Source organism: Scyliorhinus canicula, chromosome 13 (genome assembly GCF_902713615.1).
Source record: "Scyliorhinus canicula chromosome 13, sScyCan1.1, whole genome shotgun sequence".
Lineage (NCBI taxonomy): Eukaryota > Metazoa > Chordata > Chondrichthyes > Carcharhiniformes > Scyliorhinidae > Scyliorhinus > Scyliorhinus canicula.
The window spans coordinates 124,687,619-124,711,380 of NC_052158.1; the positions used below are offsets into that span (position 1 = coordinate 124,687,619).

At 42.2% G+C, this 23,762-nt stretch overlaps 1 protein-coding gene across 5 annotated transcripts in view; it reads left to right on the forward strand.

Moving 5' to 3' along the window:
• Positions 1–23,762, forward strand: part of capn10 (calpain 10) — a 45,887-nt gene that overhangs the window by 10,656 nt on the left and 11,469 nt on the right. For 3 of the 5 annotated variants that reach the window (XM_038815639.1, XM_038815636.1, XM_038815638.1), the window contains 6 exons: positions 1,319–1,485; positions 4,404–4,699; positions 5,367–5,569; positions 6,037–6,289; positions 8,664–8,860; positions 13,188–13,233. In XM_038815639.1, the coding sequence (XP_038671567.1) occupies positions 1,319–1,485; positions 4,404–4,699; positions 5,367–5,569; positions 6,037–6,289; positions 8,664–8,860; positions 13,188–13,233 (1,162 nt within the window). Of the gene's footprint in view, positions 1–1,318; positions 1,486–4,403; positions 4,700–5,366; positions 5,570–6,036; positions 6,290–8,640; positions 8,861–13,187; positions 13,234–23,762 lie in introns of those variants that run through there. The other 2 variants (XR_005462799.1, XM_038815640.1) reach the window with 2 other exon arrangements.

Consider the following 23,762-nt stretch of genomic DNA (forward strand, 5'->3'; position numbering starts at 1 on the left):
GTGTAGAGTCCAAAATCACGGAGGTTATTTATGAAACACTGGTTCAACCTCAAATGGGTAATTGCCCAATTCTTCACCACATTTGAGGAAGAATGTGAAGACTTCAAAGCGAGTGCGAAGGAGATTTACAAGAATGGTTCTGAGGATAGGGGAGTTCAGTAACAAAGATAGCTTGGAAAAGCTGAATTGTTCTCCTTTAGAGGAGAAGGTCAAGAGGCGATTTGAGAGCAGTATTCAAATTGAGGAGTCTAGACAAAGTACATCAAAATAAACTATTTATTTTGTTGGAATCAAGAACTAGTGGTTCAGTCCCTATCCTTCTATGAAAAAGTGTAATTGGGTCCAAGTTCATCTGTATCGTATGAAAAATCTTTGATCTGTGAGCATTTCCTGTCTTCCTTGGCTTCCTGTTGTACTGTTTCCATCACATTTTTTCCCCCACAGGAATCAAAAATGCCCATGTCCACACTCTTGATGTGTTTTGCCTGTATGAAATTGTCACACTATAATTACACAATTTAGCTGCTTGACAGGGTTGTACCCAGTCTCAGCAGCAGAACCTATCTAAAAATATTCAGAATCTCCAGCTGACATTTTGTTTTATCTCCAGAAAAGTTTTGGTTTTGTCCTCTATGAAAGCTTGTTCTCTCATGTTTGAACTGAAAATAGGAATGAAGATTTTTTAATAAGAGATTTCTGTCTGAGATTCTCGGTGTGATGACTTGACCGATGTCCCACTTCCCCTCAAGCTGTTTTTCCCAGTTGACAAAAGCTTTGTTGGGGTAACCAGTGAAATTTCTTGAAGTTAACAGTCTGATATGAAGAGTAATTAACATTAGCAATTAATTATATTCAGTCACCTTAATGGAAAGTGCATGATTTCCCTTCCCATCCATCTTTCTCATTAAGTAACATCTGCCCAAAGTGCCTTTCCCTACTCCACAGTACTATTTTGATTATCTGAACTACACCCCCCCCCACATACTCAACAGACGGACAACCAGGAAGGGATCATTCTTTCCACCACCCTTCGCTCAGCAACATGTTATCTCACCTACCCAGCAAGCACAGTGTACATCATCCAGACTTCCTACCCACCCTTGCCTATGGAACCTCTCCGCCATCTCCCTAACTAAGCAGCAGGTTCAACAGGCAACCACTAAGTAACAGCTTCCTCCCCATCTCAACCCTCAATCTCCTTGCATCTTTTCTCATCCTCCGCTTTCCCCTCCTCTTGTCCCTGACCACATTCCAAATTATTCCACATCCTCACCTCCACTTCGTGACCTTGCTCAACCTGAAGTCTCCCATTTTACAGGGGTGACGGTTGGAAGAAATTGGATCCTGCCACCGCTACGCTACTGCAGTCCACGGCAGAGGAGGGAGAGTTCTGGGTGGAGGAGCATGAGTTTTTTCAGGATTTTGATGAGGTAACGGTGGGCTATCCAATAAATATGGAGAGACACATCGTCAGTCTCTTAACAGGTAGGTTTAGATATTTGAAAATCTGACCGCTTTACAGCAAATGCATTACAATACTTTCCAACGCGATTTATGTTAGCCTCAGATCATGGCTTATTATGTCAGGGGAACTTGCTGCTAGTCTGGATTCATACAGTGCAGGGGTAATGAGAATACTTGTATTGCTCTTATGCTTGAAGGATTGCAGCAACCATTCAAAGGGATGCACCTGCTGAAAAGTGAATAGCTTCATGTGGAACCAAAAGGAATTTCAAGAAGACAATTGTCGATTAAAAACAAGTGAGGGTTGCATGATAGAAAATCAAAATACTGTGGATGCTGGAACTCTGAAGTAAGAACAGAAAATCCTGGAAATACTTAGCAGGTCTGGTAGCATCTGTGGAGAGAGAGAAAGAGTTATTGTTTTAGATCTGTGACCATTCATTATAAGGGGCAGCATGGTAGCATTGTGGATAGCACAAATGCTTCACAGCTCCAGGGTCCCAGGTTCGATTCCGGCTTGGGTCACTGTCTGTGCGGAGTCTGCACATCCTCCCCGTGTGTGCGTGGGTTTCCTCCGGGTCCTCCGGTTTCCTCCCACAGTCCAAAGATGTGCAGGTTAGGTGGATTGGCCATGATAAATTGCCCTTAGTGTTGGGTGTGGTTACTGGGTTATGGGAATAGGGTGGAGGTGTTGACCTTGGGTAGGGTGCTCTTTCCAAGAGCCGGTGCAGACTCGATGGGCCGAATGGCCTCCTTCTGCACTGTAAATTCTATGAAATAAGTGGAAAATGTTAGAAATGTGATAGGCTTTGAGTAAGCGAATGCAGGGGAATGGTGGTGGGAAGGCCGAATAATGCCTGCAATGGCATTAAACGGTGGATAAATACGGAGGTAGGGAATTCTGTAGATAAAAATGGAGTGGTACAGGATCGTAAACATCTAATTGATGGATTCTGAGGTGCAGGCAGCACAAGTTGAGGTGTGTGCATGAGGATAGGCCTGTTTTGAACTCCAGGACACCGTCCAGCTGATCATAGATTTTTATTTTATAAATTTAGTGTGTGCAATTATTTTTTTCCAATTAAGCAGCAATTTAGCATGGCCAATCCACCTAGCCTGCAAATCTTTGGGTTGTGGGGGTGAGACCCACGCAGGCACGGGGAGAATGTGCAAACTCTACATGGACAGTGACCCAGGGCCGGGATTCAAACCCGGGTCCTCAGCGCCACAATCCCAGTGCTAACCACTGCGCCACATGCCGCCCTCCAGCTGATCATAGATGATGGTATTGTCGGATGTCATAAGAGGTCTCAACCACACAAAAGGCCCTTTTGGTACATCGCATCTGCGCCGGTCAAAAACAACCACCTAACTGTGTGGGCGGCACGGTAGCACAGTGGTTAGAAGCTGTTACTTCACAGCGCCAGGGTCCCAGGTTAGATTCCTGGCTTGGGTCACTGTCTGTGCAGACTCTGCACCTTCTCTCCGTGTCTGCTTGGGTTTCTTCCGTGTACTCCGGTTTCCTCCCACAAGTCCCGAAAGACGTGATATTAGGTGAATTAGACATGCTGAATTCTTCCTCAGTGTACCCTACACTTAGGCGGTGGAATGTGTGACTAGGGGCTTTAAACAGTAACTTCATCGTTGTGTTAATGTAAGCCTACTTGTGACAATAAAGGTTATTATTATTAATCCAATTTTCCAGCACTTGGCCCATAGCCTTGTATGCCTTGGCATCACAAGTGCGCATCTAAATACTTCTTAAATGATATGAGGGTCTCTGCCTCCATCACTCTTTCAGGCAGTGAGTTCCAGACTCCCATCACCTTCTGATTACTGTGGGTGAAAACGTTTTTCCTCACATCCCCTCTGAACCTTCTGCCCCTTACCTTAAATCTATCGCCCTTGATCTTTGGTCCATCCACCAAGGGAAAAAATTCTTCAAGTCCGTGCTCCCCAAATCTACCTATGCCCCTCATAATTTTATACATCTCAATCATGATCCCTATCATTCTCCTCTGCTCCAGGGAAAAAAAAAGTCGATCCACTCTCTCTTCATAGCTAAAACTCTCCAGCCCAGACATCGAGGTAAATCTCCTCTGCACCCTTTCCAGTGCTATCACATCTCTCTTATTTTTTTATTTATTTTTTTTAATTTAGAGTATCCAATTAATTTTTTCCAATTAAGGGGCAATTTACCGTGGCCAATCCACCTACCCTGCACATCTTTGGGTTGTGGGGGCGAAACCCACGCAGACACGGGGAGAATGTGCAAACTCCACATGCACAGTGACCCAGGGCCGGGATCGAACCTGGGACCTCGGCGCCGTGAGGCAGCAGGGCTAACCCACTGCGCCACCGTGCTGCCCGACATCTCTCTTATAATGTGGATTCCAGAACTGCGCACAGTACTCTAGCTGTGACCTAACTAATGTTTTGTACAGTTCAAGCATAATCTCCCTGCCCTTAAATTCTATGCCTCGGCTAACAAAGGCTAAGAAGTATACCATATTCCTTCTTAACTGCTTTGTCCGCCTGTCCTGCGGTTGCTTGCATAAGTGATTGCATTTCATTGGTTGTGAAGTGATTTGTGAGATGCTAAGGGAGTGATTTTTTTTGTGTTAAATTACAGTGTAAACTGAAATAGTAATATAAAATGCAAGTTCTTTTGAGTTCTACTGTTTTTCTGTATAAGCTTGTGTGTGTTCTGAAATTTTAAATGCTCACTTGCTAATCAGTCAGGTATTATCTGGGAGAAGCTACTACCGTACAGTTGGTAAATGGTAGTGCTCAATGCGTGAAGACTGCTCAGTAGTGGCTGATGTTGAGCAAAGTATACGTTGGATCAGGATGAATTTGACTGGTAAAACCATTAGAGGACTCTCTTTATTTGTTGCAGTGACGGTGCTTGTTGTTAGAATTTTGCTTTCTTTGTTTAGGTAAAGGTTTATACCATACACTGCAACTTTCAGGAGAATGGGTCAAAGGTGAATCCGCAGGTGGTTGCCGTAACAACAGCAGTTTCTGTAGCAACCCCAAATTCTGGCTGAGAATTCTGGATCCAGGTGAAGTAGTTATCGCAATTTTACAAGAAAGACATGATTCCAGCAGCAGAAATGGCAAAGCTTATTGGTCAGAAAATGCTGCTGCGCTTTGTCAAAATAATGAAGAATGGCTCACCACTGATAGCCTCCATCAGAAACGTTACCGAGCAATAGGACTACATGTATGGAAGGTACTTGTAGCTCAAACCAAACGGCACAAGTAGGAATTAAGTGTAATGTATCAGAGCATCGAAAACATTGGTTTTGTGTCATTCATTCATTTTTACTTGTTACATTGTGACGGCGGTGATGAACAACCCCAAACATAAGAGAATATCTAAGACGAGACACAAAACTTATAATGGTGTAAATTGGGAGGTTTACGTGTAGAATGTACTATCATGAATAGAGACATGAAGCAGAAGCATCTTTCATTACTTTCTGAAGCCAGACAAAAGCTTTTTCCCAGGGTGGAAGAGTCAGTTTCTCGGGGACATGGGTTTAAGGTGCGAGGGACATAGTTTAGAGGAGATGTACGAGGAACATTTTTTACACAAAGGGTGCCTGGATCTCACTGCTGGGTGAGATGGTGAATGCAGGTACGATAGCGACATTTAAGGGGGATCTTGACAAATACATGAATAGACTGTGAGTAGAGAGTTACGGACCCCGGAAGTGTAGAAGGTTCTAAGTTAAACAGGCAACATGGTCGTCGTAGGCTTGGAGGGCCGAGGGTTCCTGTGCTGTACTTTTCTGTGTTCTAAAACTAAAATCCACTCCAGTTAGGAGAATGGATAATTCGGTTTGTGTTTTGCCTTTCAACCAACCATTTGTCATCTTCTGTTTCTGAAATTTTAGGTAGAGAAGAAACGATTTAATTTGCAGAAAACTGTTGCCAAAGCACCAACCATTTCAACAGAGAGCCATATGTATGACAGGGAAGTGAAACTACATTGTGATCTAACACCTGGCTACTATCTTGTCATCCCCAGTACATTCATGAAAGATGAAGATGGACATTTTCTGCTCCGTGCTTTTTCAACATCTAAAATTTCATTGAGGTAAGAACAAAGACCCAGACTTGAACATATGAAATAGGTGAAGGGGAGTAATTATTTTTTGCACTGTGGCCAAATTTTATTTACATGAATACTCAAAAATAAGGAATCCAAATGACCTTTCGAAAAAAGTTTTCGGGATTGATTTTGTTATTGGAGATAAGAAATACAAAATGAATAACAGCTTCATTTAATATAATTAATGAGAAACAGATGCTATCTGATCCAGTCCTCACTATTTATGACAAATTATGCTGGAGAAGGGAATGCTTAAATGGTCCAATGGTGGATTATGTAAGAAATGTTATTTTTATTTTTTTTAAACAAAAATTCTCGGATTAATATAGGATATGTATTTACTCCAATTTACCCCCCCCCCCCCATTAATAATATCTTGTACCAAGTATTATGAAACAATCTTCATGATGGTGTCAAAAACTGTAATTCATTAAATATTTTTCTGCCCTCAGTGTAGTGAAAGCAGCTCATTCACTTACACAGTTTGAGGAGAATTCCGAAGGGGAGTGGGAGATAGTGCAATTCACAGATTCATGGATCAATGGAAAGAGTGCCGGTGGAAGCAGGAACTTCCCAACATACGACACAAATCCACATTTGCCATTCTCAATCCTCTCTGACACTGGTGTCGGGAACGTTAGAATCACACTCTGCCAGGAAAGTTTTGATGGACAGTTTCTGCCAATAGGATTCCACGTTTATCAGGTAATCCCATGTGTTGAATGATACTGGAAATCCAACTGGTCTGAAGTATGGCCTTGGATCTAAATTGAAAGCACTTTTGATTGACCTGGATTGAAAGTGGCTGTGTTGAAATTGAAGTGAACAAAGTGTTCAAACATGTGTGCGAACTGATGGCCTTTCTAACAACAGGAATATAAGCTGGATAATAGAAATGTGGAAAACATTTCTGTAATGATGTCTGTGGGATTGTCACTAAAGAGACAATAATGGCGATCATTGGGGTTGAATAACCTCTCAAACCATGTTTGACCATTTGAATTTACAATTGTTAATGATTAGTTTGAATTTACATTGCCATCTTTTGAGCTTAATTGTGGTACAATATCACCAAATTTTTATTGTAGTTAAATATCGGCTAGAATTGTCCAGCTGTTGGGATTCTCCTTTCCTGCCACCAGTACACCCCGCCCGCAGGTTTCCCGGCAGCGTGGAGTGGCGTCAATGGAAAATCCTATTGACAAGCAGCGGGACGAGAGAACCCCACTGCCAGTGAATGGTGCACCGCCGAGAGACACATTGGCTGGGGATCAAAGAATCCCGCCCATAACCTTTACAATGGATTCTGCTTAATGCTAATTAATTTGTAATGAATAACCAATGCCTATTTATAAATCTCAATGCTCTGTTTTCATAATATATCGGAATGTAAATGCTTCATGTGTGTGTGTGTTTATATATAGTGAAAATTGTACTTATTCTGATCCATCTTGTCCCATTTAACATGAACTTCTGACACCTTCTAAAATCTGCTTTGAACAAAATTAGAGGTTTTTTAATGTTTTATCATTAACAACTAATTTTCTAGCTCCATAAACGACAACATTCATACAGCATATCATAGAAAAATCGCCCACAAAGATTAATAAAAGAATAATCAGACAAAATATAATGGTCAGCTAAAGGAGGTTGTGTTAGGAAGGATGACTAAAAGCTTGGCCAAAGAAATGGGCTTTAGCCATTGTCTCAAAAGATGAGAGAGGTTAAAATGTTTAGAGAGAGATAATTCCAGACCTTTGGAAAGCTGAAAATATGGTTAGTAATGGTGGGGCTAGGGGAGAGGAAGATGCAAAATATGTTTGAATTTGGAGGACCGCAGAGGTATCTGCGAGTTGGAAGACTTGAGTTAATTTACAGAAGTAAGGAGGAAGAAGCCACAAAAAGATTTGAACCTGAGAATTAAAATTCTAAATTGAATTGCAGTCCTTCAGCTGATATTTGCCCAATCACGAGTAGCACGGTGGCGCAGTGGTTAGCACTGCTGCCTACGGCGCTGAGGACCCGGGTTCGGATCCCGGTTCTGGGTCACTGTCTCTGTGGAGTTTGCACATTCTCCCCGTGTCTGCGTGGGTTTCGTCCCCACAACCCAAAAATGTGCAGACTAGGTGGATTGGCTACACTAAATTGCCCCTTAATTGGAAAAAAAATAATTGGGTACTCGAAATTTATATTTAAAAAAAATATTTGCCCAATCACTCACTCACTTCTAACTTTGATGCACTAGTTTCCACTAGAGCATATTTTTCCATCCTGGTTGTTCCCACTGGAAGAACCCCCTTCTCAACTCCCCTGAGAGGTCCAAACGTGAAACCACCTGGCACGCAACTACTTCAGCCTTTCATCGCCAGATCTCTGTGGACCACATCAAGCATTATTTGGCTCTGATCTCCTTTGCCAACACTGTTCACGTTATCATCGTGGAATATAGTGATGGTGCTTGTGTTAGCCTCTGAGTTTATTCCTTATGAATCGAGCTCTTGCAGAAGAGTCTGCAATTGCTGGACAAACTAAGCAACGTTTCTCACTCAGTGGCGCTTGCCTCTGAAGCAATTTAATGAGTGGTCAAGTTTATTATTACTTCAACAAAATTCTCAGCCTCAGGAATATTCTCAAGTCCTAGGGTGGAGTTTGAGCTCATGACTTTCTAACACCAAGGCAAAGGTACAAGCAAATGAGTCAATCCAACATTGTTGTGCCGTATACAAATAATAATGTCCTTCCCTGTTAGTGTCTTTGTGCTATTTTCTTATTGTGTAGTATTGCCCAATCCTTGGTGTAACACCTAATGTTCCGACTATTTTTGTTTCATTTGCACTCGAATACAGCAGGTTCAGAGCAGTAACCCATAATAATAACTAGTAGCAGAACTACTACGTTGCATAATTTAACTCAAATTTAATTTATTTCCAAACGGAATTGTGTACCATATTGATGGCTCCTTCACTGCCAGGGAGGAATTCATCACTTTATTGTTCCTGTACTGAGAGGCCATTGCTTTCTTAGTTTCTGAACTTAATCACTCATCGATCTTTCAGATGTTGTTACTTGTTTCACACAGGTACGCGGTGATGAAAATTTGAATCCAGCATCCCCTCAACTTCTCGAGCCTGTGGTGACCTGTGTGCCTCATCGCTACACACAGGAAATGACTCAGCTTTGTACTCTGCCGACAGGGAATTATGAGGTCATCCCTTCTACATATTTGCCCAATAGTGAGGCGCAATTTACAGTCACCATAGAAATCAAAATTGATAGGTGGGAAAATAGTTACATTGACTATATTGGATCCAAATTCTTTGACCTTGACTTGTGATATCAGTAACTTATTTTTTATCAAGCATTTATTTATATAATAGAAATCGTTGGTAACTTTTGTGTGAAATTATGTACAAGTTGTGGCCAAGCACCTTGTACCAATATAAAGTACCAATATAAATTGTATGTTAAATCAAAAATACACATTACAGGTTGAAAATCCATTATCCAAAATCCAAAATGGTTGGGGCTGAGTGTGTATCAGATTTTGGGGACTTTGGAATATACTGCGCAGGTGTAGTGCGCATTGGGAACTGCGCGTGTGCGGTGCGCGTTGGGAACTGCGCATATGCGCACGCTCGATAAAAGTGCTGAGTTTGGAATTTTTCAGATAAGAGATGCTCAACCTGTAAAAACATAAATTGTGTTATAAAAGTACCTTTAAAATTTAGCAACACCAGATCCATTTCAGATAGTGACAACTGCATTTTTTGGTGTATTCTCATATTTTCTTTGGCTTTGACACATTTAGCAATTATGATTTGTGAGTAGGTTAAGAACATCTTTTTAAAAAATAAATTTAGAGTACCCAATTATTTTTGTTTTTTCCAATTTAAGGGGCAGTTTAGTGTGGCCAATCCACGTAACCTGCCCTCTTTGGATTGTGGGGGCGAAACTCACGCAGACACTAACGGAGATTGTGCAAAGTCCACACGGACAGTGACCCGGGGCCGGGATCGAACCCGGGTATTAAGCGCCGCAGGCAGCAGCACAAACCACTGCGCCACCGTGCCACCCCTAGGATAAGAAGATCAAAACATTTTTTGGGTGATCCTACTAGGCGTCTGGTGCAATGCTATCTTTGCCTATCTGCCTTCTAATTTGAAGGATAGGAAGAAAGGAAAAGTAGATCGAGTAGCTTTGTAAATAAATGGTGAAATCAGGACAGTATTGAGAAATAGTTTGGTCTCGCAAGATGCAGAGTCAGTTTGTGTGGGGATGAGAAATAGCAAGGAAAAGAAGTTACTGGTGGGAATAGTTTATCGGCTTCCTAACAGTACTGCAGGATAAATCAGAAATCAAGAAATAACAGAGGTTTAAAAGAAAGGTACTGCATTAATAGTGGGTAGTGACAATCTTTTTATAGATTGGACAAATCAAATTGGCAAAGGTAACCTTGAGGATGAATTTATACAGTATAGTCTGGAAAGGTTTTAAGAATAATAAGTTATGGCAGCACGGTGGCGCAGTGGGTTAGCCCTGCTGCCTCACGGCGCTGAGGTCCCAGGTTCGATCCTGCCTCTGGGTCACTGCCCGTGTGGGGTTTGCACATTCTCCCCGTGTTTGCGTGGGTTTTGCCCCCACAACCCAAAGATGTGCACCGTAGGTGGATTGGCCACGCTAAATTGCCCCTTAATTGGAAAAAATTAATTGGGTACTCTAAATTTATTTTTAAAAAGAATAATAAGTTATGAAACGAACCAGTGAACAGGCTATTTTCGACCTGATAATGTACATTGAGGCAGGCATCCAAATTAATTAAAGGATACTTGAAGAGTGTTCATAATTTGATAGAATTTCATATTCAGTTTGAGGATGAGAAACTTGGATCTGAAACTAGAGTCTCACCATTATAATTGCCTTTAATTAAGATTATGACATCAGAGGCTACAGTAGACTGGGTAAGTGGGTTGAAGGTGAGTAGTGGCAGGCATGTATGGAGGTATGTTATAACTCAACAAAGATATGCCATTGTGAAAGAAAGACTCTATGAAAAGGAGGCATCTTGTGGCTAAAAGAAGGAAAGGCATATAATGCTGTGACGATGAGTGGCTGGGAGATTGAAACAATTTTGAAATCAGCAAAGAATGACCAAAAGAAATGTACAAATTAGAATGAGAGTAAGCTAGCAAGAAATATAAAAACTGATGGTCCGAGCCTCTATAAGTATATAAAAAGGAAGCAAGTAGGAAAAATAAACATTGGTCCATTAGAGTATGAGACTGGGGAATTAATAATGGAAATAAGGAAATAACAGAGATTTTGAACAAGTATTTTCACAGAATCATAGAATTTACATTCCAATAGAATCCAAATAGAATTTTGTATCTGTATTCTTGGTAAAGTTATAAAAAGCATCAAATGAGTAGTAGAAAATCGAGAGGCAAAAGACAGGGAGAATCTTAAAATAATCATGATGATTAGAAAAAAAAAGAGTAAAAGAAAAACTAAAGGGACTGAAGATTGAAATGTCCCCTGGACCTGATGCCCTGTGTCCTCGAATCTTAAAAGAAATGGCTGCAGAGATAGTTCATGATTCTGGAAAGGTCCCAGTGGATTGGAAATGACAAATCTAATACCTCTATTCAAGAAATGAAGGAGGTAGAAAGCAGAAAACTGTCGGCCAGTTAGCATAACATCTATCATTGGGGAAAATGCATCAATCATTGGGGAAAATGCTGGAATGCATTATTAAGGAAACAGCAAGCAGGACATTCAGAAAATCGTAATACACCAAGTTGAATCAACAAGGAAAATTGTGTCTCATAAAATTAATTAGAGCTTCTTTGTGTATGTGACAAACAGGATGGGGTGGGGTAATATATGAACATGGAAAGAAGATTGGATACCTATCAGAAAACTGGGTAAAAAGATCATTTTCAAGTTGGTAACCTGCCATTTCAGGAGTGCCACAAGGATCAGTGCTGGGGCCTGAACTATTTACATTCTACAGTAATGACTTGTATCAAGGGTCAGAGGCATTGTAGCAAATCTGCTGATGATACAGTGATACACGAGGAAGCTAGTTGTGAGGGGGAGCCAAAGTGTCTGAAAAGGGGTAAAGATAACTTAAGTGAGTGGGCAAAAATTTGGCAGATGGAATTTCATGGGGAAAAATGTGAGGTTATCCATTTGGTTGGGAAAACTCCCCCCAATATTATTTAAATAAAAAGATTATTGCAGTAGAGGGATCTGGATGGCCTTGTACATGAATCACGTATCATACCCCATACATGTGAAGCCTCTGTTATGTTAATCCACACCAGGCCTGCCCGCACCCCCACCCCCTGTCTCCTGCAATTATACAGGGCCTTGGTGAGGCCACACATGGAATATTGTGTGCAATTTTGGTCTCCTCATCTGAGGAAGGATGTTCTTGCTCTAGACGCAATGAAGGTTTGCCAGACTGATTCCTGGGATGGCGAGATTGACGTATGAGGAGAGATTGAATCGGTTAGGATTATGTTCACTGAACTTCAAAAGAATGAGGGAGATCTGATAGAAATCTATAAAATTCTAACAGGACTTAGACAGGGTAGATGCAGGAAGGATGTTCCCAATGGTGGGTGTGTCCAGAAACCAGGGGCCACAGTCTGAGGATAGACCGTTTAAGACAGAGAAGAGGAGAAATCTCTTCACCCAGAGAGTGGTGAAACTGTGGAATTTGTTACCACAGGAAGTAGTTGAGGCCAAAACACTCTGTTTTCAAGAAGCAATTAGATACGGGACAGAATGGTGAAGGGAATCAAAGGATATGGGGGAAAGAGGGATTAGGCTATTGAGTTGGATGATCAGCCATGATCATAGGAATGGTGGAGCAGGCTCGAAGGGCCGAATGGCCTCCTCTCGCTCCTATTTGCTATGTTTCTATGAAAAGCCTTGTGAGGTCGGCATCCTTAATGTGAGGAACAGGCCTGCGCACTGCCATGCTTGTGTGTTGACTGGTAACGAGGGAGCGCTTAAAAGCAGCTCCCCCTTGTTAGCAGCGAGCTGCTGAGGTGCAAGTCAGGGGAATCAGACTGCAAGGGAGCCAGTAATGTCCAGAATATCGTGTGGGCTTGTTTTTGGCACCAAGTTCCGTTGAATATGGGCCATGATCTCATTAATGCAGCCGTCGCACCCCGCCAAACACGCCCAAAGCCAGACTTTAATTGAGTCCGCTGAATCGTGCTCATTAACTCTGTTTCTACCTCCACAGATGCTGCCAGAATTGCTGAATATTTCCAACATTTTCTGCTTTTCTTTCATATTTCTGGCAGCCACAGTATTTTGCTTCAGTAACAAAATAGAGGGAAAAGAAGCAACGATCCACAAATTCAGTTTCTTTCTACTGATGATAGTTATTTTCGTAATGCTATTTTGAAAAGTGTCGTCAAATCTCAAAATGTCACGATTGTATTACACCTAATCAGTGGAGAGTAAAATCAGGCGGGTTCATTTAAAATCAGTGCTGTTGTAAAGTCTTTATTCAAATCATTGGTGTGTATAACAGATATATTAAAGAATAGATGATTCCATATTAAATAATGTTTATTGCTCTATTTAGGAAGCCATTCCAGTGTCGGGAGAACTTGGGACAAACAATTAATGAGGTAATTTTTTTAATTATGCTGAAATATGCAGATATGTATATCACACAGGGAAATGGTTCTAAATTGATTTATACTAAACTATCCTACAAACCATTAGCTGCCAGTGGATATTAGTTTATTTCTACCTGTCTGCAGCTGTTTTAATTGTGCAATATTAAACATTTTTAGAGTCAAAAGGTCCTTCGCCTCTGTACAAGAATCTTGCTCTAACACTGACCGATACCCACAACACTGCCAGACTATTTGGGGGTAAAGGTAGAATGATTTATTTCAGATCTCTTTGGCAGGCATAACCTGTGTACCTGCTAGAGGGAATGGGAAGAAGATGTGGCCAGACCATTTGTCAGGATGAGTTGGTTTTGCTGGTTTAAAATATTGTTTTCTTTTGCTTGCTGGCAGTTATTTGAATGTCCAGACCAAAGTCTGTCGAGGTTGGCCCCAATTCTGCTCCTTCTGGGAAATAAGTTGCTTGGTTCTTTCCAGCATCCTGATTGTTGAATATCCGGGAGCCTAAAGCTATTGGACTTCCGGTGGAGGATGCTTATCCATTGGTCCCACACCCTTTTACCATCATGGGTCTTTGGGATGAACAGAAATTCCATCTGCCTCAGGCACCAGCAGAAATTTCCTTTGGAGCTCTCTGGGATGAAGACCTTGTATTTCTGAGTGCTCCCTAGTTTTACAGCCCCATAAGACTTCCTGTTTCCTTTGTTCCCAGATTATATACTAGACTCTAGGGAATTCATGGTCCTTGTTTCTATTTGCCTGCTTTCCTTTTTCTCTTGCATTCTATTTTATTCTACATTATCTTTATTAGGTTCCTATTATTTTAATGTAACTCCTTCGTCATTCAATATTAACTAATCTATCTCTTGCATACTTATTTTTTAAAGAAAAAGCCTTTCTTACTCAGTCCTGATATTACTTTTGGAACTGGATCAAAATTCCTGAAATCAATTTCAGAAGTAATGCTTTGAGCGAACTAATGACGGCAAGTGTAACGGTTGCCCCGGTTACATTATGGACATGACCAGGCTAATCTTTGGTGTGATTTTCTTCCAATAGTCTTGCCACGGGTTGATGCTTTTCCTCATTGATAGTCCGGACAGTAAAATTGAGGTCCAACAAAGTAGGTCATCAGTGGCATAGCAATGGTTAAGGAAAGTTGCTAGAACAGTGATCTGTGGTTAGTTACTTCTACCCAGTAACAGAAACATGTGCTTCATGTTGGTCCACACTAGCAGTCTGTCCTTGTGTGGTGAAATCATTCGACAAACCAAAACATTCAGTTGCATGAACTCCTGTTACTATTAAAGGCTGCAGAACAGCAACTGCAGACAGACCCCAGAGTTACTGCAAATAACACACTTCATTTATAGTTCCACTGTCAGGTCCCACTTCTTTGATAAATTATTGACCAAGTTATCTGCCTTTGATGTTTTTTTCTCTCTCCACAATGTGGTTTACCTCAAAGTAAACACACAAAGATTGAAGAAAAGGGGTTATAAAATGAAAATTCACACACCTGTCATTTTGAAGTGGGTGGCTGGTGTGACAATTGAAAGCTAGGAAAGATTTTGATTCTGCTTTATGCAAGTCCGTGTGTTTGCCTGTGCTGGTAGTAATCTGCTTCCACCAGAAGGGCTCACTGTAGCTCAAGACTTGGAGCATCACTGAGCTTTGAATTTCACCAAAAAACAGCGCACAACTGTTTCCATTTTGCTCATAGGGAATGCAATGCTCTCGCAGTCTGTAATCAAGGCTACGTGTTTTAGTTGCAATAATCTCTTGAAATTGTGCTGAGGTTACTTACAGTCTCAGTTGCATTGAAACTTTAGCATTGGTATGAACCAATTTCTGTTTCACAACCAACAACAACAACTTGTATTTATACTGCACCTATTAAATAGTAAAACATCCCAGGATGGGATGCTTCACAGGAGCGAATATCAAACAAAACTTGACACCAAACTGCACAAGGAGATATTAGTACCCAGGTGACCAAGAATTTGAGGAGCGTCATAGAGGGGAACAACAGGGGCTGGTTTAGCACAGGGCTAAATAGCTGGCTTTTAAAGCAGACCATGGCTGGCCAGCAGCGTGGTTCAATTCCCATACCAGCCTCCCAAACAGGCGCCAGAATATGGCGACTAGGGGCTTTTCACAGTAACTTCATTTGAAGCCTATTTGTGACAAGCGATTTTCATTTAATTTCATTTCAGAGAGGTTTAGACAGGGAATTCTCGAGCTTAGGGCCTAGGCAGCCTGAAAGGTTGTCAGTATTGGAGCTGGAAAAATGGATGGGCAAGACGTCAGGATTGGAGGAGCAGAGAGTTTATGGATCTGGCAGGTCTGAAGAGGTTACAGAGATAGACCGAGGAGAAGCCATGGAGGGATTTTAAAACCAGGATGAGAATTATTATATCTAGGCTTTGCTTACCAGAAGCCAGCACAAGGACAATGTGTGAATGCGATGTGGAAATGGACAGCAGTGTTTTGGGTGACCTGAAATTTACTGAGGGTAAAAGTTGGGAGGTATTTGAATAATTGAATAGTTTCAATGCAACTGAAACTATGAATAATTGAATCTAGAAGCATGAGTGAGGGATTCAGTGAAAGTTAGCACTACAGTGGTTGGCACTGATGCATCATGGCACCAAAGACCTGTGTTCAATTCCAGTCTTGGGTGACTGCTGTGTGGAGTTTGCACGTTCTCCCCGTGTCTGCGTGAATTTCCTCCGGGTTCAAAGTAATTTGACGTGGCGGGCACGGAGTTTATGCTTCCCTGTCAGAGCAGGTGTCTAAGAATTATGACGAGGTTTTTAAAAAAAAAAGGCTATTCTGGGTGCAAAGCTTTCGGAATTTATGGAGACAGGCTGGACAGACATATGCAGAATTCGAAAGGGATAAGCCGAAAAATTTTGACAGATGAGTACAAGAATTGGGAGTTGCAGCTGTCTGTGAGGCTCTGAGAGAGGTCATTCACTTGAAGGAATTTAAGAATTCACTCCCTTCTATGAGAAGAACCCATGCTGAAGACCAGGGTGATGACCGATAGACAAGCAGTCATTATGGCTGATGATTGAGCTAATTCATAAATTTAAATCTTTGTTCAATCACCCCCATAATTTTGAAAAGGATAGGAAGTAGGAAAGTGAAAGGAAGGCAGGTAGCCAAGGTAAAGAATGGATAGTTAGGAATGCTCCACAATCTCCTCCTCAGACCAGGAAGGAAGGTACTAAAGGTGAAGGTGGGACTCAAAAGCCTAGGTGTTACCATTATAATAAGAAGGGACACGTTCATTCAGCGTGTTGTAAGTTGGGAGGAAGGCCCTTTTGACTTGTGGGAATTCATAAGGAGGATTCTGAAAAGAGAACAAAAGTGGAGAATACTACAGGGCAGACTGTAGGTCTACCTGGACTTAGGAGACCTGAGGTAAACACTGCTCTGGGAGCAAGTGTGATAGAACATACAGTGCAGAAGGAGGCCATTCGGCCCATCAGGTCTGCACTGACCCACTTAAGCCCTCACTTCCACCCTATCCCTGTAACCCAGTAACCCTTCCTAACCCTTTTGGACACTAAGGGCAATTTAGCATGGCCAATCCACCTAACCTGCACATCTTTGGACTGTGGGAGGAAACCGGAGCACCCGGAGGAAACCCACACAGACATGGGGAGAAAGTGCAGACTCCGCACAGACAGTGACCCAGCGGGAATTAAACCTGGGATCCTGGAGCTGTGAAGCAACAGTGCTAGCCACTTGTGCTACCGTGCTGCCCAAATGATGAATGAGGTTGAGGAGAGAGATGCAAGGTTTTTGTTCAAGGGGAAGATCACCCATTTCCCTCAACTGAGGTCATCAAACCCATAACTATTTTAAGGGACACAGATGCTACTCAAACTCTCTTACTGGAGAAGGATTTGGTTGTCCCTCCAGAGAGTTCAATGAAAGCTAAGATATTAGTGATTGGGATCATATCCCAGTTCCATTGTATAAAGTACAATTGGAGTGTGATTTAGGTCCAGTAGCTGTTTAAGAAGTTCCCAGTGGACAGAGTAGACTTCCATTTGGGAATGATTTGGCAGGATTGAAGACTGTAACTTCACCCATAATTATAGAGAGTCCGAGGGAAGTACTGCGGATAGCACATGAGATGCCAATGGTAGGGAATGAGGGAATTAGGAAAACTCATTGGGTATTAAATGACTCCAAGAAAGAAATGTTGAAGGATATTAATCACATAGCAAATGACAATGGTAGTGAATCTGATTTTGCCAAAAACGATGAGATTATCTCTATAAGAATGATTCCTCACAGAAGTTTGTCAAAGATGAAATCTCGTAGAAAACCAGATTCTGAGAACTCCAAGACTGGAAGTGATCCTATGAAGGGAGAGCTCTAATCTATTACAAATAACAGTGATGAAGATTCAGACAAGAGTTCTAAATCCGATTTGGGTTCTGATTATGAATAAACAACTGCTACCGACTTGACATGTCATCTTGAACAGATCTGGCAAGTAATTCTTCCAAAACTAGGAAAGAAGACAGAAAATCGGAAGAAGGAAGTGAATTGGACTTTTCTAAAAGTAATTTGTTCCTGCCTCTTATAGTAAACCCGTAAACTTAAGGTGCAAATATTTCCCAGAGCATGCCTGTTTTGAAGGGAAATATACACAATAACATGCATCGTTGAGTCAGGATGAGAACAGCAATGAATGTGAAAAGGTTCCATGCTAATGGCGACTAGCCCACATCCTTTTAAAGGCCCACAGTGCCTCTTCAAGGTAAAGGAAGCAAATAGCAGAGGAAAATAAATAATCAGTGATCAATTCCTTTTGAAAATGAAGAGGAAGGTGGATGAAGAATTATGCAGTGATTTTGCAACCACATTTGTTAACAAAAAAACAGGAAGTTCGTGGAACCAACAATGTGCCATCCTCTGATTCTGAAAGAAGAACAGTTGAAATCTGGAAAGCACAAATTGCATCAGTCTGTATTACAAAATTGAGATAAAACCTGTGATTACGATGAAGCCAATGAGGAGGTAAAAGCTGTAAAACAAAGAATGGTGCATATAAAGGCAACCAAGTTTGCGAAATCCTGTGGTTGAAGAGTATTTATTGATTAAAAATGAACCAAATATTCCCCTCAACATTGACTATACTGCTGGTAGTTTGGCTGCAGAAGATCCTCAAAATTTGGATAAACATTCATTGGACAATCAGGAAAGACTGGCTGCATTACACGAGAGACAGAAACCCAAAAGAAACTCATTCACGGGACCCTTTCCACTTTGGGCAGACAGAGGGAAGAATGTTGCCTTCGACTTTGAAGAGGCAGAGTGAAAAAAAGGCACTGTTTGAAGATATCAGAGGGAGATCTGAAACCAAAGCTGCAAACCTATCAGCAGAGAAGAACTCTGAGATCGAATAAAGATGCTGAAAAAAAAATTATAAATTTGTAGGGACACACTCGTTAAATAATCATGATGTCGATATAAGAAACTCTGAACCAATAAAGCCACGTCCGTCTCGACTGAAACCATGGAGATGAGCTAAGTTAGGGACTGAAATATAGTGCATGTTGGATATGTTGCGGAAACAAGCGAAAGCGCTGTGGTCCACCAAACACCAAGTGGGGTTTGGGAGATTGAAGGCCATTTTAGTGGGAGAACTGCTGCTGGCTGCTCCGGGTGTATCCAGACCATTAAAGTGGCCTCAAATACCAGAGACCTCTGGGTAGGGGCAGTGCTATTAGGTCTTCAGTACTTTGCAGTATATGTCTGACATGATGAGAAATAAAGATTTGTTTATACAGACCATAATCCGGTTGTGTTTATAGAAAGGTTTAAAACCCAGAGTGCAAGATTATTTTTAAAATTTTTTTTTAAAGAGTACCCAATTATTGTTTCCAATTAAGGGTGCAATATTAGCATGGCCAATCTACCTATCCTGCACATCTTTGGGTTGTGGAGGTGAAACCCACGCAGACACGGGGAGAATGTGAAAACTCCACACGGACAGTGACCCAGGACCGGGATTCGAACCCAGGTCCTCAGCGCCGCAGGCAGCAATGCTAACCACTGTGCTGCCGTGCGCGCAAAATTATTCTGTTGGTGTTTATTATTACAACAACTCAATGTTAAAATTGTACACATTCCTGGAAAGGATAAGGTTAATTGTGGATGCTTTGTCATGGGTTTAAGGGCTGACTGGTTACCAATGCAGAGACTAGGAAGGGAACCTATATAATGGGGATGGATGGATATGTGTTTGTGATTATGTTTTGCATACCTCATATTGAAACATCCGTGCCCTGACCTTCATTTCTTACAGGGAGCGAGTTATGTAAGGGCCCTTCCTGTTTATTCCATTATTTCCCCTCTCTATTTTTTCTGTTATTTTTTTATCCGTGGATGCTTAATGGACATGTATCTTTAAGTAAAGCAACAGAGAGAATGAGGATTTCAAGAAGTTGCAACATAGTATTTGGTGCTAGAATTTGAACAGGAGAGCTCGGACTTTGTGGCACCCAAGAGTTGAGGTAGGACGGTTTGATTAGTTGGCTAGTGGCCAATGAATTGGCCAAAAGGCCATATACTGCCTGGTAACAGGTGGTGATTGGGTCCTAGTTGAGTGGAATGATTTTCAGAGCTCAGTGTTAGCCTGGATGCTGAAGAAGAAGGAGCTGTGAGTGTCTGCTCTCGTTATCTTCCTCTCTCTCCAGAATTGTGGTGAGTTGCTGTCCTGAATCTGCAGAGAACCCGTATGAATGAACCTGCAGTGAAAACCATTACAGACTGCAGAGACCTCAACCTGAAAGCTTACTTTGAAGGAAGATGAGACAACCATCTGAAACAAATATTATTTATCCTTTTCCTTATTTTTTCACCCCTCTTGTCGCCTCTGTGTTTGTCGTGTGTGTGTGTGTGTAGAAGGTGGGGGGGGGGGGGGGGGGGCGCGAGTTAAAGTAGGGGGGAATCAGTTGATAGTTAACCAATTGTATTTGCTTCATAATTCATTATAGTTGGTATTAATAAAAAAGCAACCGTGTTTACATTTACAAAACTGGTGACTGTAATTATTGGGCAGCTAAGGGCCAAAGACGTCAGGTATATTTCTAAGAATTATTTATTAATTCAATTGTTTTGCAACTCCGGGTACAGGGGGGCTTGAATTGGCCGCTCCCTAGCCCAGGGTGTCGTAACAATGCAGGACCAAAAGGGCGTTAAAGATGGACTTTTGAAGAATAAACTGATGATGGAGAGGCACACCGTACCTGAGATAGGGGAACTCTTAACAATATATTAAACTCGCAATATAAATCCTGAATGTGCTCTGGAAGTGGTCTCCGTAGGGATTGAAGTTGATTTGCTTCCAGTTCGTTTTAATAGCTTCTGAGGTGGTTGATAAGTCCATTTTGCAACTTGCAGCCTCTGCCACGTGCAGGGTAAATAGTGTGAGAAGGGTCGGGGCAGATGAGATATTTGAAGGTTTAGAACATAGAACATAGAACAGTACAGCACAGAACAGGCCCTTCGGCCCTCGATGTTGTGCCGAGCAATGATCACCCTACTTAAACCCACGTAACCCATATACCCGTAACCCAACAATCCCCCCATTAACCTTAAACTACGGGCAATTTAGCATGGCCAATCCACCTAACCCGCACATCTTTGGACTGTGGGAGGAAACCGGAGCACCCGGAGGAAACCCACGCACACACGGGGAGGACGTGCAGACTCCACACAGACAGTGACCCAGCCGGGAATCGAACCTGGGACCCTGGAGCTGTGAAGCATTGATGCTAACCACCATGCTACCGTGAGGCCCCAGAAGTTTGTGAGACTTCTCTAACCCATCAACTTCACCCCTATGTGGGGTGGCACGGTGGTGGCGCAGTGGTTAGCACTGTTGCCTACGGTGCTGAGGACCTGGGTTCGAATCCCGGCCCTGGGTCACTGTCAGTGTGGAGTTTGCACATTCTCCCTGTGTCTGCATGGGTTTCACCCCCAAAACCCAAAGATGTGCAGGTAAGTGGATTGGCCAGGCTAAATTGCCCCTTAATTGGGAAAAAAAAATAATTGGGTACTTTAAATTTATTTTTTAAAAACTTCACCCCTACATGTTCGTGATGAAGTCTATGAATGTGTTTGGTGCCTTCCTGAATGAACCTGCTCCATTTTGATTGGTCACAGGCCAGGGGCTGCGGTGACTTGGTGCAGATGTTTGACCTCTTGTGGGATACTTTGAGGACATCGCTAATATGTTTCTGATGTCCTCCTGGGAGCCGCGAGTCATGACTGAGTGAAGCAGTTGCTTCAGGCATCTGATGTTAGGCATAGGCACAATATGCCTTAATTTAAAAAAAAAATGGAATGTGGGAATTCCTGGCTAGACCAGCATTTGTTGCTCATCCCTAACTGCCGTTGAGAAGGTGGTGGTGAGCTGCTTTCTTGAACCCGCTGCAGATAATGAGTAGCTGCGTCCACAGTTCCCGTTAGGGAGGTTGTTCCAGGACTTTGACCCAGTGACAGTGAAGGAACAGTGATATATTTCCAAGTCAGGCTTGGTGTGTTGCTTGCAGGTGGTGGTGTTCCCATATATCTGCTGCCTTTGTCATTCTAGATGGTAGTGGTCGTGGGTTTGGAAGTTGCTGCCTAAGGAGCCTGTAGTGCATCATGTAGATGGTACACACAGCTGCCACTGTACGTTGGTGGCGGGATTGAATATTTGTGGACAAGGTGCCAAACAAGTGGGCTGTTTTGTCCTGGTTGCCAAGCATGTTGGCATGGGCAAGGACATTGTTGTTGGCCTGCCTTTCTTGCCACTCGATTTGGAGGACCTAGCGAAGAAATGCTGTTGGTACTTCTCCAGCACTGTGAGAAGTCTGCTGGACGTGTTAATTTCCAAGTGTACCATTTTACAGCATAAGTTCAAACCCACTGCAAAACTATTGGACCTCCTGAACATGTTTTCAAAATTCCTTTCAAGAACTAGGGTTCCCATCATCCTCTAGATTTAATTTTCTAACAATTCGGAGTGAGCTTTGTGCATATGTAGGCATGCACACTCTCTCTTACAAAAGATTGCTCAAGATTCCGCTGGCAGCCAAACATGTAAACAGGTTACTGCCTGCAGTGGATATGAATTCCAGCAACTAATTTAGACCTGTAGCTGCTGTGCAGATGTATCCAAATGCAGTCGAAGCTGAGGCTGAAACTTTTACGTGCGAATCAATCCACTGAATTATTTTTTTTTTAAAGGACAACATATATCTGCTGCTGAGGAATCAGGACAGGAATAAATCTTGCTCACTGCATACAGCATTTATTTTAAATAAAAATGAGATCATTTGAACGGAGTCAGTCCAAAACTGTAGTGGATGTTTAATGTTCGGCACTCCTGAGGCATAGATTTATTATCATGTATGTGTTTGAAAATTCAGTGTCAATATCTTGTTTTTTGACACAGTCAGAAGGCCAAATAATTGATCTATGAGAAGATGATGTAACTCCGTTCACAACTTATTTTAAAAATGTGGTACTGGAGTCTGATGCATGTGCCTCAGTGCTGACCTGAATTTGAAGGATAGAGTAGAATTTTAAAAAAATTTAATAGCTCCAACATCAAAAGTGGGCATACGGAAATGTTATATACCTGCTATGGTGATGGTAACACCTTTAGTGCATTATAGTTATAGGTCCTGGTTAGTGGTTTTAATAGTGAAAGTTTTGTGCCCGCAAAATGTATAAGCAGCACAAGATGGGAATCATTAGTACATTGTGTGATCCAGCTGTTGATTCATGTTCCAACCAGCTGCATGCCTAAGTCATTGGTGTTCTGGTCTTTTCAATGTACTTGTTATAACCTGCCTGCTTACCAATGGCTGGGAACTAATGACAATCCCACAATCCTGTGGGAGTATGAGCTTCCGCAATGAGGGGGGCGGAGAAACCATTAGCAGACTCCCTGCATAAATAGAGCTGGCCAGTTAGGAACCAGAAAGAGGAGTTTGGCAGCAAGAGAAGTAGTTGCTGCTGTTGTATATATATGTTAATTTGTAAATGCATGTTATTTCTTTGTATCCCGAAAACTCGTGCTGGATTCTTCGTGGCCCTCACAAAACTGGCGACGAGGGTTAAAGTGAATAGCTGTCGACACTGCTGAAGCCACCTCCCTGGATTTTTGTTGGACACAGGTTGGAAGTTGTTTTCTATTAAACCATGCCTCTGTATGGACGTTTGGATGTTTTTGATGCTGCGCTGGAAAGCTGGAACCAGTACGCACAAAGCATGCGTTACTATTTCCGGGCAAAGAACATCACCGGAAACGAGCGCCAGGTGGTCATATTGCTCACCGCCTGCGGCCCGCATACGTTTGGGTGATTAGGAGCCTTATGTACCCAGCTGCGCCAGACACCAAAACGTTTTATGAACTTGTGAACTTAGTGGGGCAACATTTTAACCCAACCCCATCCACGATAGTCCAACGTTACCGGTTTAATACCACTGAGAGGACCCCA